General features: G+C 53.8%; 2 protein-coding genes and 1 non-coding gene across 8 annotated transcripts in view; 1 reads left to right on the top strand and 2 right to left on the bottom strand.

Moving 5' to 3' along the window:
* Window positions 1-1,086: 1,086 nt before the first annotated feature.
* NME2 (NME/NM23 nucleoside diphosphate kinase 2) lies at window positions 1,087-5,689 on the bottom strand. The gene is given in 5 exon segments (NM_001204750.1): window positions 1,087-1,204; window positions 1,831-1,943; window positions 2,691-2,792; window positions 5,192-5,321; window positions 5,651-5,689. Coding segments are annotated over 4 exon segments (459 nt in total). The 5' UTR covers window positions 5,318-5,321; window positions 5,651-5,689.
* A 151-nt stretch (window positions 5,690-5,840) lies between these two features.
* LOC103351623 (uncharacterized) lies at window positions 5,841-10,438 on the top strand. Its single transcript, XR_011383508.1, has 3 exons — window positions 5,841-6,006; window positions 8,347-8,434; window positions 10,211-10,438. It is a non-coding gene; the product is annotated as an uncharacterized protein (transcript).
* Window positions 10,439-11,791: 1,353 nt separating this feature from the next.
* Window positions 11,792-14,896, bottom strand: part of NME1 (NME/NM23 nucleoside diphosphate kinase 1) — a 36,232-nt gene continuing 33,127 nt past the window's right edge. For 5 of the 6 annotated variants that reach the window (XM_070059960.1, XM_008271104.4, XM_051824412.2 and 2 more), the window contains exons 3-5: window positions 13,946-14,047; window positions 12,538-12,650; window positions 11,792-12,084 (exon numbers count right to left, since the gene is read on the bottom strand). In XM_070059960.1, coding sequence (XP_069916061.1) covers window positions 11,967-12,084; window positions 12,538-12,650; window positions 13,946-14,047 — 333 coding nt within the window. In that variant the 3' untranslated portion in view covers window positions 11,792-11,966. 6 annotated transcript variants of the gene reach the window in all.

Here is a 14,896-nt window from a genome sequence, read left to right as displayed (position 1 = left end):
TGTCCACTAGCAGCAGCTTTTTGCTAATGCACACCCTGGGAAGCAGCAGGCAATAGCCCTGGTTACTTTTTATTATATTGTGTTACTGTATTTAATGAACCTATATGCCCAAAAAAACATTAGGCCATACATATATATATGTGTGTGTGTGTACTATATGTATGACGTATAGCTTTCCACCAGTTTACAGTCACTGAGTGTTTTAAGCAAACTACAAATGACAGTGCTACAGATTTGTCTAGGGACCACAGGTGCTTATCCGGCTTCACTTTATTGCAAAATTAACCTCTAATACAGGGAATATGATTTTCATAACCACTCACTGCTTCTACCCCAGAAAACAGGCATGACTAAATATCCCAGGGAAGAAAGTAAAACGGGGCAGGAGGGTAAGGTGACATTGTGGCATGGGGGTGGGGGGTGGGGGTAAAGCCACTGTCTAGGACATTGGCATCCCACATAGGCATCACTTTTCCTCTTGGTCTCCCATGCTGGTGCAGGGCCCAAGTACTTTGGGTCATCCTCCACTGCCTTCCCGGGCCACAGCAGAGAGCTGGCCTGGAAGAGGAGCAACCGGAACGGAATCCGGTGCCCCAACCTGGACTAGAACTTTGAGTACCGGCACCACAGGCAGAGGATTAGCCTAGTGAGCCACGGCGCCGGCCATAGGCATCACTTTTGAATCCTGGCTGCTCCACTTCTGATCCAGCTCCCTGGGAAAAGCAACAAAAGATGGCCCAAATACTTTGGCCCCTGCCACCACATGGGAGACCTGAATAAGCTCCTGGTTCTGGCCTGGCCCAGCCCTGGCTGTTGGAGCCTTTGGGGGTGGGGGGATGACCCAGCAGATGAAGACCTCCCTCTCTCCTTTAACTCTTTCAAAAATCAGGCCACTGTCCCAGAGCAAGCAGGGCTGACTAGCTGACGTAATGGCACCAGAGTCGGGGAACCAAGTCACTTCACTCAGTTCCCTATGAAATAAGCACGGACACTGTGCCCAGTTCCCAAAGGCTTTATTGGTCAACAGGCTTCCGAGTGTGCCACGCAGGGCTGCGTCAGGAGCTCCGCCGGCTGCCTGGCCGCCTCTCACTCATAGACCCAGTCGTGAGCACAAGACTTGTAGTCAACCAGTTCTTCAGGCTGGAACCACAGGCTTATTTCCTTTTCCGCACTTTTCACTGAGTCGCTGCCATGAATGATGTTCCTGAAAATGAGAACAGTCGCCGGTCACCGCGGGTTAAAGTGCCAAGGTTTGTTCAGCGGGCCCGCCAATCACAGCTGCCCCAAGGAGCTCCTCCTCAGAGCAGCTACAGAACTGCAGAGGTGCCTGGGCGCAAGGATCCCTTCGCTCACCGCCAGCCCGTCAAGATGGCCGAGGGCACCAAACACCCCTTGTCAATTTCTGAAAAAATACAGAAACAGGCACAGCCACTGCAGACCAAAACCCTAACTGCCCATGCCGCAGGCCTTATCAAGGGCCCTCGCTGCTGCGGTTTGTTCTCACGAGGGTTTGCAAAGCCTAACCACGCAGAGGTTTTTGTGCAGGCCTTATCTAGATGAGGGAGCCCGAAGGTTCAGTGACAGAGGCAAGGCTGGAAACAGGCCCTGCAACGTTGTGCTTCCTGCTGCCTCACACGGGAGCCACACGCAGCCAGCTCCCTGGAGCAGTGCCTTGTTTCAAGTTTCAGAAACTCAGAAGTGGGTATTTATGAACGCTTTTATCCGAGAGTTCACTACCACCTAATGGTTTTCGAAAACTGGGATGTGCCCAAAAGGATCGCTTCAGGTTCCAGGTGGTGGTACAGTCATCAGTACTCGCCCAGGACTCACCTGCCAACCTGGATGCAGAAGTCCCCGCGGATGGTGCCCGGCTTGGAGTCCGCAGGGTTGGTCTCGCCGAGCATCACTCGGCCTGTCTTCACCACGTTCAGCCCCTCCCAGACCTTGCCAGCAAAGAAAAGGGACTTGAACTGTGGCATCAGATCTGCCACCCAGAATCACCAGGGACAGCCATTAACCCCTGCCTAAGAGCAAACACCTAGGAGACCAGTCGGTGACATTACTGGCTCACCCCAGTAGACAGTAAAGGCCTACAGAAGCATTCCATTATCGCCAGGTGACAGAGAGAGTCTATCCAGCGTGTGGACTTCCCGGTCCAGCTGAGACAAATGGTAAGACCGAAGAATTTTTAAGCAGACACAACCCTGAGAACACTAAAGAAGGGGTAGATAGAGCAAAGTGATGAGACTGGAACGGGATCTGTGGAAAGCGCATCCCGGGCAACTGTAGAAGCAAGGGATGGCGAGGATGGCTGTGACAGGGGACAGCACTGCGGGGCAAGCAGACGGAAGCAGTCCTCCCCAGGGAACAGGAAGCAGGCCACCTCCCCAGCAGTGGCGGTGCCCCTCCACGTAGGAAGGCTCTGCTGCGCTACATCTTCCAGAAGCAAGCGTTTCATTTCTATTTTAGGGAGCTTTCGCTTCATGGATTACAGACTTAGTTTACCTGCCTCAAGGCGTCCTTTCTTCCTAAGCTCTGCATCCCTTGCCTCCCTCCTCCCAAGCTCCTGGTGCCTCCAGCAGGCTCCATTTGTGCAAAGAACTGAAGAGCAGCTGGGGGGATGGCTGAGAAAGGTCTGTGAGGAGTGAGCCCTTCCCCTTGCTTTGCTCACGCTCCCTCCCAGCGCTCACCATGGCCACGACCGGCCCCGAGTTCATGTACTTCACCAGCCCCGGGAAGAACGGGCGGTCTTTCAGGTCGATGTAGTGCTGCTTCAGGTGCTCCTCGGAGGCCTGCAGTGAGGAGGCAGTGTTAGGAAACAGGCTCAGGGCCGGCGCCATCCCCTCCACTGAGCCCACTCACTGGGAGGCTCTCAGAGGCAGGCATTTGGGCCGGGTCAGGACCCCAGGTGCGATACCTGCAGGCATATCCAAGTGCCTGTGTCCCGACTCCTCACCCGACTCCACTTTCCCACCAGGCACCCTGGGAAGCAGCACTGATGACTCAAATGGACGCAGAGGGCTCCTGGCATGCATTACTTAACACTCCTATCCAAACCAAGACACCCATGCCACTTTTGCAGAAAGATTATTCTGCCCACAAAGACACCCTCATGACGTCAGTGACATTAGGGATCTTCTAACCCTAAGGAGGTGAAGCAGGTGGTGATAAGAATTGGGTCCTCATTCCCCGCCAGGGGCTCCTCCAAGGTACTCTTTCCAGCCCTGAGTCCTCACCCCAATAAAAACAAAGAAAAGAATTCTGTCCTCAATGAAGCCAAAGGCTGAAGACGAGAGCTTTGGGCTAAAGAACAAGAGGACCAAGTGCCTTGCATGCGTGTCCTGCAGGTTGCAGAGGAGCCACCAAGGCCATGTGGCATTCTGCCCGGGAATTACCCGGCCGCCAAGCAGCAAGCACTCCTCTTAATGGAACTTGCTCTCCCTCCCCTCTTCATCTGTAGCCATTGTGGGTCAGTGTGAGGAGCAACATCTATTTTTTTTCTCCCTCAATTTTCATTATAAAATACTCTTGGGAGGGGGCAGGGATGATGTTGTGCCACAGCAGGTAGCCAAGCACATCTCATATGGGAGTACCTGGTTCCAGCCCCAGTTACTCCACGCTTCCCATTTAACTCCCTGCTAATGTACCTGGGAAAGCAGCAGAAGATGGCCCAAGTGCTTGGGTCCTTGTGAGACCTGGAAGAAGCTCCTGGCTCCAGGCTTTGGCCTGGCCTAGCCCTAGCTGTTGTGGCCACTGAGAAGTGAACCAGAGAATGAAGGATCTCTCTCTCTCTGTGTCACTTTGACTTTCTTAGATCAGAGCGCTGGCTTAAGTCCTGCTGCTCCACTTCCAATCCAGTTCCCTGCTAATGCACCTAGGAAAGCAGCAGAGGGTGGCCCAAGTGCTTGGGCCCCTGTACCCACATGGGAGACCCACATGCGGTTCCAGGCTCCTGGCTTTGGTGTGGCTCAGCCTCAGCTGTTGCAGCCATTTGGGGAGAGAACGAATGGATTAAAGATTGTCTCTCCCTCTGTAACTTGCCTTTCAAATAAATAAAATAAATCTTGGAGGGGGGACTGGACTCTCTTCTGTTTCCTCCTTTTTAAAAGGAACCAGCAGGCCAAGCCCCTTCCTGGGCGCCCCAGCAGCGGCACTGTGGTTACTAAGTGGGGTTTCCTCCACGCAGACAAGAAAAGCTGGAGAACACCAACGACCGCACGGATGCCACCAAGCCCCGACATGGGACCGGGCAGGCAAAGGGCCTGCACACCATCACAAGAACCTCGGCTCTGACCTCTTTCAGAAGTGGGTGGCAGGCAGGCATTCGGCAAGGTGCTTAAAATACAATTGGGGCATCGAATCCCATATCAGATGGAGTCCTGGCTCATCTACTTCTGACCCAGCTCCCTGCCACTGCGTCTCAGGAGGCAGTGGAAGACGGCCCAGGTCCTCCACCCAGGGCCACGCATGGGATCCCCGGATGGAGCTCCTGGCTTCCGACTGCCGAGGCCATCAGAGGAGTGAACCAGAGGATGGAAGACCTCTTTTTCTCTATCACTCTTTCAAATAAATGTTTAAAAGATACATACAATTTAGACTTAACAACGATTTGATGATCTAATTAGGAAGTGCTGGCTGCAGCCGCTCTGCACGTGACAGAGGCCAAATCACTCGCCTCTGGCCTTTATTAACCTGGAACACCTGGCAGCATCCTCACCCACTGGTTAGGATCTCCTGCCCAGGCCGGGGCTTCGGAGCCGTCCGGCCAACTTAATCCGGAAAACACACAGCGACCCCACGCCTGGAACCTCAATGCGCTTGCCAGCACCACAAGGCCGCCATTCTGGACCGACGCGACCAGACAAGGAGGTCCGGCCCGGCCTTGCTTCCCTCCCTGCTGCTCCGGGCTGCCCCCTGGCGACCGGCGGAGGCCCGCGGTCGGGAAGCCAGGCCGGCCCCGGCCAGGGAGTCACGTTACTTCGGCTCAACCTTCCCAAGGGCGTCGGTCCTCCCCGGCCCCGGGAAGGGCCGGCGGGGCGCAGCCGCCCTGGGGAGGGGCGTGGGCCAAAGGGCGTCTCGCAAGGGCTAGGTCAGCCACGGGGGGTTCTGGCTGGAAAGGGGACGCGGATAAACCGCTCCCGGGACGAGAAAACCCCCGCGACCGGGCTCCCGTGGGGCGAGGGCACGTTACCCGAAGGAACTTCATGGCCACCAGGCGGAATCCCTTCTGCTCAAAGCGCTTGATGATTTCTCCCACCAGGCCGCGCTGCACGCCGTCTGGCTTGATGGCGATGAAGGTGCGCTCCAGGTGGGCCATGGTCCTGCGGGGCGAGACATGCGGTCAGGCCAGGCGCCCGCGCCAAAACAGCTCCCCTCCCACCGGGTCCGGCTCGGGGTCCGGGTTTGGGTCCCGGCCGTGGAGGCCACGTGGGCGCCCGCCTGGCCATGGCCGCAGCCTGCACGGCCCCAGGCACGCTCCAGTCCCTCCGCCTGGGGGACACGTGGCTTTCCGGGTGCTTCCGCCTCAACCCGGTCCTGCGCGCAGGCCTGCGCCGGCCAGGGGGTGCCGGCAGATCGGGATCCGCCGGACGCGGTGCAAGCAGGGTTGGGGTCGCAGGGGAAATCGCCTCCCAACCCACCCCAGGCTTACCGGGAAGCTGGCGGGGCCGGGTGGCGGCTGCACTGCGGAAGCTGAAACTGGAAGCGACCACCGGACCCGGGAGCCGCCCGCGGAGGAGGGGCGTGGGGCGGAGCGCGGGGCGGACACACCCCGGACGCCCCGCCCGCCCGCCGGTCCCGCGCCCCGCTGGCGGCCTACGGGCCTCACGCTGGAGCCCCGTGGGAGGAGCTGGTGCGGGCTCCGGGGACTGGAGATGGTAGGTTCTGCGCCTGGACGCCCCGCGGGGGGAATCACACACGTCCCGGATCCCACGCCTCATCACTGTTCTTCCCGGGACCCGCCCACGAGCACCTGCTCCGGGCCTGGAGAGCTCTTTATCCAGAGAGGTACCTCTGCTTTCTCCATGCGCCCTAGCGCGCAGCCCCAAGCCTGACTCTTCCCTTCCCGCTACGGAGATCCAGCCTTCCTTCCCCCAACCCTCTGCTCTGAGCCCTGGAGAAACCCTCGGCCTTCCTCATCCAGATCAACCGGCAGCCACCCAGCGCCTCGACCCAGCCAGCCCGGCCCCCGCCCGCCGGACCGCGCTCCAACCCCTGGGCCAGGTGCCCCGTGCTTTCCCCTCGCGGGCGGCCTGGCTGCCCGGCTCCCTCCCTCCCTTTCTGGCCCCCATCCAGCTTTCTTGCGGTCAGATTGTCTAGTCCAAGCAGAGTGGCACCCCTGACAAGTCTGGCTTCTCTCAGGGTGGAAACCAGGCCCTGTCGGTGCCTTGCAGACGACTCCACCTCCTGTCTGCCTGGCAAACCGCTGATGCACTTTGTCAAAAACCACAGGGCGCCGGGACCGCTCCGGGACCCAGCCTGCTGGAGGCTTTCCTTGCAGGCTAGAGTCAGTCCCAGGGCACCGAGGAAGGTGTTGCCCAAAATACCAAAACTGCTCCAGAATTCCTAAAACCCTCCTAGAAACTCCTTAGCCTGCAGACGCCCCGGAGAGAACGTGGCTTTTCCCTAAGTGACACGTGCTTTGGAATGGGCGGCGGGCACAGAATCCCAGCCAGCCCCATCTCAGAACAGTGCGGCACTGGGGACTCCTCTGCAGCTGCTTTTGGGGTGACTCCAGCCAAGGGCTAGCAGGATGAAGCACACCTCCCATGGTTCCCAGCCCTTACTGACCCCGTGGCAGGGCTTGCTGTCCCAGGACGGGTGTGTGTGTGTGTGTGTGTGTGTGCGCGCGCGCGCACGTGCCCGCGCACGCCTCCATCAGCGGCCATCATCCTAGTGACCCTGCCAAGGATGACAAGCCAGGCGTCTGTGACACTTTCTGGCTTATTTGAAGAACACTGATTCACAACACATTGGCAGTGATTTTCAGCATCCCTCATTCTGGAACAGTGTCTGCTTGGGCCTCAGTTGGATGCACTTGCTTACTTGGGTTTCTTTGCCAGCGGTGGCAGAAGGTCTGAGAATTTCACTAGACAGTTCTGTTCAGTGGGCAGCTGTTTGCAACTGGGTCAGGTCACTGATACCCACACAGGGTCCACGCACTGCCATCCCAGCTCCTTTCTATCCTGAAGAGACTGGCCTTCAATGTGGAAACTTACGCTCCTGACTCATTCCCCAAAGTCCTGGTCATAAACTCTCACCCCCAAAACAAAACAAGCCAGCTGTGTGTAAAACAGAAATTCACCCAGCCCTCAGCTGCCCCCCAAAAAACGCAGCCCCATCCCAACTGTTGGCCTCCTCTGAGGGATTCCTTCTTCTCTGCTGCTTCTGCCAAAGCCAGAACAGGGGAAAGACCAAGAAAAAACATGCTACAGTCTGCAGCAGAAATCATAGCTTTTTTTTTTTTTTTAAGATTTTTTTTTTTTTTGACAGGCAGAGTGGACAGTGAGAGAGACAGAGAGGAAGGTCTTCCTTTGCCGTTGGTTCACCTTCCAATGGCCGCCGCAGCCGGCGCACCGCGCTGATCCGATGGCAGGAGCCAGGTGTTTCTCCTGGTCTCCTGTAAGAGTTACATAGAGAAGAAGAGGCAGAGAGAGGTCTTCCGTCCACTGGTTCACTCCCCAGATGGCCGCAACGGCTGGAGCTGTGCTGATCCGAAGCCAGAAGCCAGGAGCCAGGAGCTTCTTCCAGGTCTTCCACGTGGGTACAGAGGCCTAAGGACTTGGGCCATCTTCTACTACTTTCCCAGGCCATGGCAGAAAGCTGGATCGGAAGAGGAGCAGCCAGGACTCGAACCGACGCCCATATGGGATGCTGGCACTGCAGGTGACGGCTTTAATACCTGCTATGCCACAGTGCCAGCCCCCATAGCTTGTTTCTTAACATCCATTCTGGGGTGGCCAGCACTGAGGCATAGTGGGTAAAGCCACTGCCTGCAGTGCCAGCTTCCCACATGGGCATCAGTTTAAGACCCAGCTGCTCCACTTCTGATCCAGCTCTCTGCTATGGCCTGGGAGAACTGTAGAAGATGGCCCAAGCCCTTGGGCCCCTGCACCCATGTGGGAGACCCAGAAGTTCCTGGCTTCGGATCAGTGCAGCTCCGGCCATTATGGCCAATTGGGGAGTGAACCAGCAGATAGGAGGCCTCTCTCTCTCTCTCTCTCTCTCTGCCTCTCCTTCTCTCTGTGTAACTCTTTCAAATAAATAAATCTTTTTTAAAAAAATCCATTCTTTCTCCTTCCCTTGTTTTTTTTTTTTTTTTTTTTTTTTTTTTTTTTTTTTTTCCAGTTAGAACTCTGGAGTTTTACCTGGACACAAGATTAACCTAAATACAAACATTTTCCAGCTTCCCTGTCTGCTAGATGCAGTCGTGTAGGTAAGTTCTGGCCAAAGGGATGGGAGGGGAAATGAAGGCTGCAAATCCAGCATTTTACCTTGAAAAGGATCGGCTCTGCTTCACTTCCTAATTGCTGGCAGACAGACCTAGGGGAGGGGATCCAACTGGGCTTGGTTAGAAGGAACCAGAGCCCTGACAGCCTCAAGGGCCAGAGCCTTACCACGGCCCCATCAACCAGCTTGGGTTTTAACTTTTTTTAATGATCTTTAAAGATGCATGTATTTATTTATTTGGAGGCAGAACAACAGAAACACAGGAAGAGACAGAAAGAGAGACATTGAGGTTCCAGGAGTGGGGTCGCTCTGTGTTTTCCAGATTAAGTTGGCCGGACGGCTCCGAAGTCCCCCGCCTGGGCAGGAGATCCTAACCAGTAGATAGATTATTTACTGATTCACTCCCCAAATGGCTTTTTTTTTTAATTTTTAAATTTTCCCCCCAAATGGCTTTAATAGCCAGGGCTGGCTGGGCCAAAGCCAGGAATCAGGAGCCTCCTTTGGGTCTCCTACATGGGTGCAGGGGCCCAAGCACTGGGGCCATCTTCTGCTGCATTCCCAGGTGCATTAACAGGGAGCTGGATTGGAAATGGAGCCAGCTGGCTCTCGAACCAACACCCATATGGAATGCTGGCACTACAGGCAGAGGCTTAACCTACGCCATTGTGCTGCCCTGATATGGGGGCCCAAGTACTTGGACCATCATTCACTGTCTTCCTGGTGTACCAGCAGGAAGACAGATCAGAAACAGAGCAGCTGGGACTTGAACTGGTACTCCATTATGGGACGCTAGTATTGACAGCTTAACCCTCAAAGCCACAACACAGGCCCCAGCTTGGATCTTAAGTGAAAGAGAAGTAAACTTTTAGTTCTTCTCTGTTAAAGATACCAGGCCAATGTATATTTTTTTAAGTCACTATCCTAACAAATCAAAATTACTTACAAAGGACTGGCATTGTGGTACAGCGGGTTAAGCCACTGCTTATGACAGCAGCATCCCATAGCTTAGTGCTGGTTGAAGACTGGAGTCTAGGCTGCTCCACTTCTGATCCAGCTCCCTGCTAAAGCAGCAGATAATGGTCTAAGTCCTTGGGTCTCTGCCACTCATGTGGGAGAACAGGATGGTTTCCTGGCTTCTGGCTTCTGGCTTCAGCCTGGCCCATATCCAGCCATTGCACCCATTTGGGAAGTGAACCAGCAAATAGAAGATCTCTGTGTCTTGCCTTTTCTCTCTGTAACTCTGCCTTTCAAATAAAATAATCTTTAAAAAAAAAAAAAAAAGTAGGATGCAGAGTACAAGGAAAGAAGCAGGTGAAGATTGCCTGAGTGGATGTGAGCTCTCTCAGGCCAACAGGAATGATTTCTATATAGGAAGGCATCTGGCCTTACGGTTAAGCCACTTACACACCGGAGTGCCTGCCTGGGCTCAATGCCCAGCTCCTGATTTCAGCCTTCTCTTAATGCAAATCCTGGGAGGCAGCAGTCTGGCTGCTAGTTTGATTCTTGCCATCTATGTGGGAGACCTGGATTGAGTGCCCAGCTCCTAGCTCCTGCCCCAGATGGGGACCATTACAAACATCTGTCGAGTGAACCAGCAAAGGAGTGCCCTTCCTCTGTCTCATTCATTCTCTCTCTCAAATACATACTTTAAAAATTTATATAGGGACCAGCACTGTGGCCTAGTAGATTAATCCTCTGCCTGTGGCACCAGCAAACCATATGAGTGCTGATTCGTGTCCTACTTGCTTCTCTTCCAATCCAGCTCTCTACTTATGGCCTAGGAAAGCAGTGGAGGATGGCCCCGGTGCTTGGGCCCTGCACCCACGTGGGAGACCTGGCATAAGCTCCTGGCTCTGGATCTGTTCAGCTCCAGCAGTTGCGGGCATTTGGGAAGTAAACCAGCAGATGGAAGACCTCTCTCTGTCTCTCCCTCTCACTGTAACTCTGCCTCTCAAAGAAATCTTTAATAAATAAGAATTTTAATAAAAAACTATATATAGTATTTATGCTTTCTATTTGCTCAGTTTATCCAAGATTCATGAAAAAAGAGGGAGTGGGAATTTGGTATAGGAGTTTAGACAGCATCTGGGATGCTCACATCCCGTAGCAGACAGTCTAGGTTTTGTCATTTGGTTGTTTTTTTTAAAAGACTTATTTAGTTGAAAGGCAAAGCAAGAGGAGACAGATGGATCTTCCATCCTCTGGTTCACTCCCCCAAATGGCTGCAATAGCCAGTCTGCACAAGGCTGAAGCCAGGAGCCAGGGACTTCATCCTGGTCTCCCAAATGGGTGGCAGGGGTCCAACTATGCATTAGCAGGAAGCTGAATGGGAAGCAGAGTAGCTAGGACTCAACCTGGCACCCCAATATGGGATGTGAGCTTGAGCTAGGGGTCCACTCTCAATTCCAGCTTCCTGCTAATGCATAACTTGGGAGGCAGCAGGTGACGGCTCAAATTGGATCCCTGCAACTCACACAGGAGTCTGGGATTGAATTCCTGGCTCTGGCTTCAGCTGTTGCAGACATTTGAGGAATGAGCCAGCAGATAGGACATCTCTATCTGTCTGTCTGCTTTCTAAATAAATAAAGTAAAATAAGTTAAAAATTTTGAAAAATAAAAATAGGGCAGATGCTTGGCACAGCAGTTAAAGTTGCTGTTTCGGACACCTGCATCTCATATCAGAGTGCCTGATTCAAGTCCCCAATCCACTTCTAATTCAGCATCCTGCTACTGCATCCTGGGAGGCAGGAAATGATGGCTCAAGTACTTGGGAACCTAACATCCAACTCCTGGATGGAGTTCCTGGGTCCTGGTTCAACCTGGCCCAACCCTCGCTGTTGCAGGCATTTAGAGGAGTGAGCCAGCAGGTGGAAGATTTCTCTCTCTGCCTTCCAAATAAAATTAAAAACTAATTAATTAATTAATTAAAATAGTTGTATTTAAAAACAGTGGGGGGGCCGGCGCTGTAGCAAAGTAGGTTAATCCTCCACCTGCGGCACTGGCATCCCATATGGGTGCTTGTTCTAGTCTTGGCTGCTCCTCTTCCAATCCATCTCTCTGCTATGGCCTTGGAAAACAGAAGATGGCCCAAGTGCTTGGGCCCCTGCACCTGTGTGGGTGACCTGGAAGAAGCTCCTGGCTCCTGGCTTTGGATTGGCTCAGCTCCAGCCATTTAGGGAGTGAACCAGTGAATGGAAGACCTTTCTCTCTGTCTCTCCCTCTCAATGTCTGTAACTCTACCTCTCAAATAAATAAAATCTTTAAAAAACAAAACCGGGGCGGCGGGGGGGGGGAACGTAAAGCAATACTGAAATACTAAGTAACCAACTCAAGGAATCCTACATTGGGATGAAACATTTTAATCTGATGGGAGCACATAACACTGTACAGGGAGCACTCACAGCTCCAAGAGTTTCCCTCCAGATTGTAAGGAAATTCTGGAAATAACTAGGTTTGCTACAGTCTGGTCCTCTCTCCACAGGAAGGAGGGAAGTGGCTGGGAAGGCATCCACCTCCTGTCACTCGTAGATCCAGTCCTGAGCACAACTCTTGTAATCCACTAGTTCCTCGGGCTGAAACCACAGGCTGATCTCCTTCTCTGCACTCTCCACGGAATCGCTGCCATGAATGATGTTCCTGGGTGGGAGAGAGAGAGCCACATGACCAAGAACAACAGAATCAAACCGCCCAGAAGCCCACTGCATTCCCACTGGCTCCAGGTCCATCAGACCACGTCAACACGGCCGCCATCAAGAGCATGCATGCCCTCCCCACTCTTCCCCTCCCGCCACCAAGGATGCTGGGGTGAGGGCCTCCAGGGAAGACTTTGCAGGTGCTATGCTCTCGACAGAGGCACAACCGCTATGATGCTGACAACCAAAGGCAGACAGCCCTTGACGCCAAATATCAAATGGAGGAGAACAATCAACTCGGATAAAATCACCCCACCTACGGCTTCATGTCTGCCTCCAGCCCCAGGAACCAAAATCCTCTAGCAACCAAGTCAGACTCTAGAAAGGAGTAAAGATGACAAAGCCCACCCACCAACCTGGATGCATAAGTCCCCGCGGATGGTACCCCGGGACTCACCTGCCAACCTGGACGCACAAGTCCCCGCGGATGGTGCCCGGCTTGGAGTCCGCAGGGTTAGTCTCCCCGAGCATCACTCGGCCTGTCTTCACCACATTCAGCCCCTCCCAGACCTCCAAGGACAAAAGAAGACACCATCAAGACGGAAACCCATCTCAGCAGAAAATCTGGCAACTGCTGTTTTTTACAAAAGAAGAAATAAATAAGGAAAAGAAAAAGGCCCCATTGAATGACACCGACTCCTTGAACGAATATCCACAGAGCACCTACCTCTTCCAGCACTGGGGATCCTGTCTGTCTGGCCTCACTCTTGCCTCCTTACAATCCACGCTCAACCTGGCAGGCAGAGTGGCCTTCTCAAAACACCAAGCACGCGGCGGGCACTTGGCACAGCAGTTAACCCGGCACTGGGCACACCCACATCCCATATCAGAGTCCCGGCCCTGCTCCAATTTTAGCTTCCTGCTAATTCACACTCTGGGGAACAGCAAGTGAGGCTGAGTACCTAGGCCCCTGCCACCCACATGGAACACACAGATTGAGTTTCCAGCTCCTGGCCTGGGTCTGGCCCATTCCCAGCCATTGTGGGCATTTGGGAACAAATCAGCAAATCTCTCTCTCTCTGTCTTTCCAATAAATTAAAGATAAGTAAATAAAGTGCCTTGTATAAAACACCCCATAGCTTCGCAGCACTCGTGGAATGTACAGTCTGACACAGCTTGTATGATGCAGACCCTCCTCCCTGTCTCTCATCTCATCTACCCCAACTTCTCTCTCCCTCACCAGGCTTGTGCCGGCCCAACTTTCTCCATAAAGCCTTGCTTCTCCCTACTCTGAGTCCTTGGCACGTGCTATTTGCTTGTTTGGGGACGGTCTTTACTGTGATTTTATGCATGGCTGGCTCCTTCCTGTCATTCCTATCTCAGCCTGAAAATCACATTCCTTCCCATCCAATCTAAAGTGGCCACTTGCTGTCACATCATCCCATCTTATATCTGTGCATGCAGTGCCACTGTGTGACTGCGCATGAGTTTCTTTCTTGTCTGCCCAGCCCCACCCCCTTCAAGAAGTCTAGGCAAAGAAGGCTTGGAAACAGGCATCGTCTTTGTCTCATTCATGGCCACATCCCCAGTGGCTAGAAGACAGCCTGGCCGCAAAATGACAAACCGTGCGTACTTTGAGAAGTGGTACCGGCATAAACAAGACAATCTCCCTGTCCTCCGGCAGCTTACAGTCAGCCGTCTCCCCCGATCCCTCTCCCCAGGTGTTCAGAGTCTGCCAGCTCTCCAGCTGAATCAGGCCCTGGCGAGCCATCCTGCCAGCCCCAGTCCCGTCTGCAGCCGTGGAGACCTGGCATCAGAGGCAGGAATCACAGCACTCGCTCTCACTCCCACATGGGCACACTCACCATGGCGACCACGGGCCCCGAGTGCATGTATTTCACCAGGCCGGGAAAGAACGGACGGTCCTTCAGGTCGATGTAGTGTTCCCTGAGGAGGTCTTCAGACGCCTGTTCCACAGGACACAGAATGAAAACTGGCCCCAAGACTACTGGCAGAACCAGCAATCGATTTCACTCAAATCACTGGATGTTTAGCCGAGTGGTGAAGACACTAGCTAAGACGCTTGCACACCACACTGGAGTAACCAGGATCAATGCCCAGCTCCAGCTCCCGACTCCAGCTTCCTGATAATGCAGACTCCAGGATACGGCAGGTGGCCGCTCAAGTATCTCGGTTCCTGCCACCATGTGGGAGAGCCTGAGTGCACACCTGGCACCCAGCTCTGGCCCCAGCCCAGCCCCAGCCATTGCAGGCAGATGGGAAATGAATCAGCAGATGGCAACATGCTTTCTCTTTCGCTCTCTCTGTCTCTCAAATTTAAAAAAGAAATTAATTTTTGAAAAAATTTAAAATGTGAGGAGCCGGCACTGTGGTGTAGCAGATAAAGTAACTGCCTGCAGCACTGGCATCCCATATGGGTGCCAGTTCGTGTGCCAGCTGCTCCACTTCCGATCCAGTTCTCTGCTATGGCCTGGGAAGGCAGTGGAAGATGACCCAAGTTCTTGGGCCCCTGCATTTGTGTGGGAAACCCAGAAGTTGTTCCTGGTTCCTGGTTTCGGATCAGCGCAGCTCCAGGCATTGTAGCCATCTGGGGAGTGAATCAGCAGATGGAAGACCTCTCTCTCTCTCTCTGCCTCTGCCTCTCTGTAACTCTGCCTTTCAAATAAATTAATACATCTTTTTAAAAATTTTGTAAACGTGAGCTCTCAGGGGCTGGTGTTATGGTATAGCAGGTTAAGCCGTCGCCATCAACCCCGACATCCCATCTGGGCATCAGTTCCTGTCCCGGAGGCTCA

Source organism: Oryctolagus cuniculus, chromosome 17 (genome assembly GCF_964237555.1).
Source record: "Oryctolagus cuniculus chromosome 17, mOryCun1.1, whole genome shotgun sequence".
Classification (NCBI taxonomy): domain Eukaryota; kingdom Metazoa; phylum Chordata; class Mammalia; order Lagomorpha; family Leporidae; genus Oryctolagus; species Oryctolagus cuniculus.
Note: the sequence above shows the minus strand (reverse complement) of the source record. Positions and strands in the feature narration are given on the sequence as shown.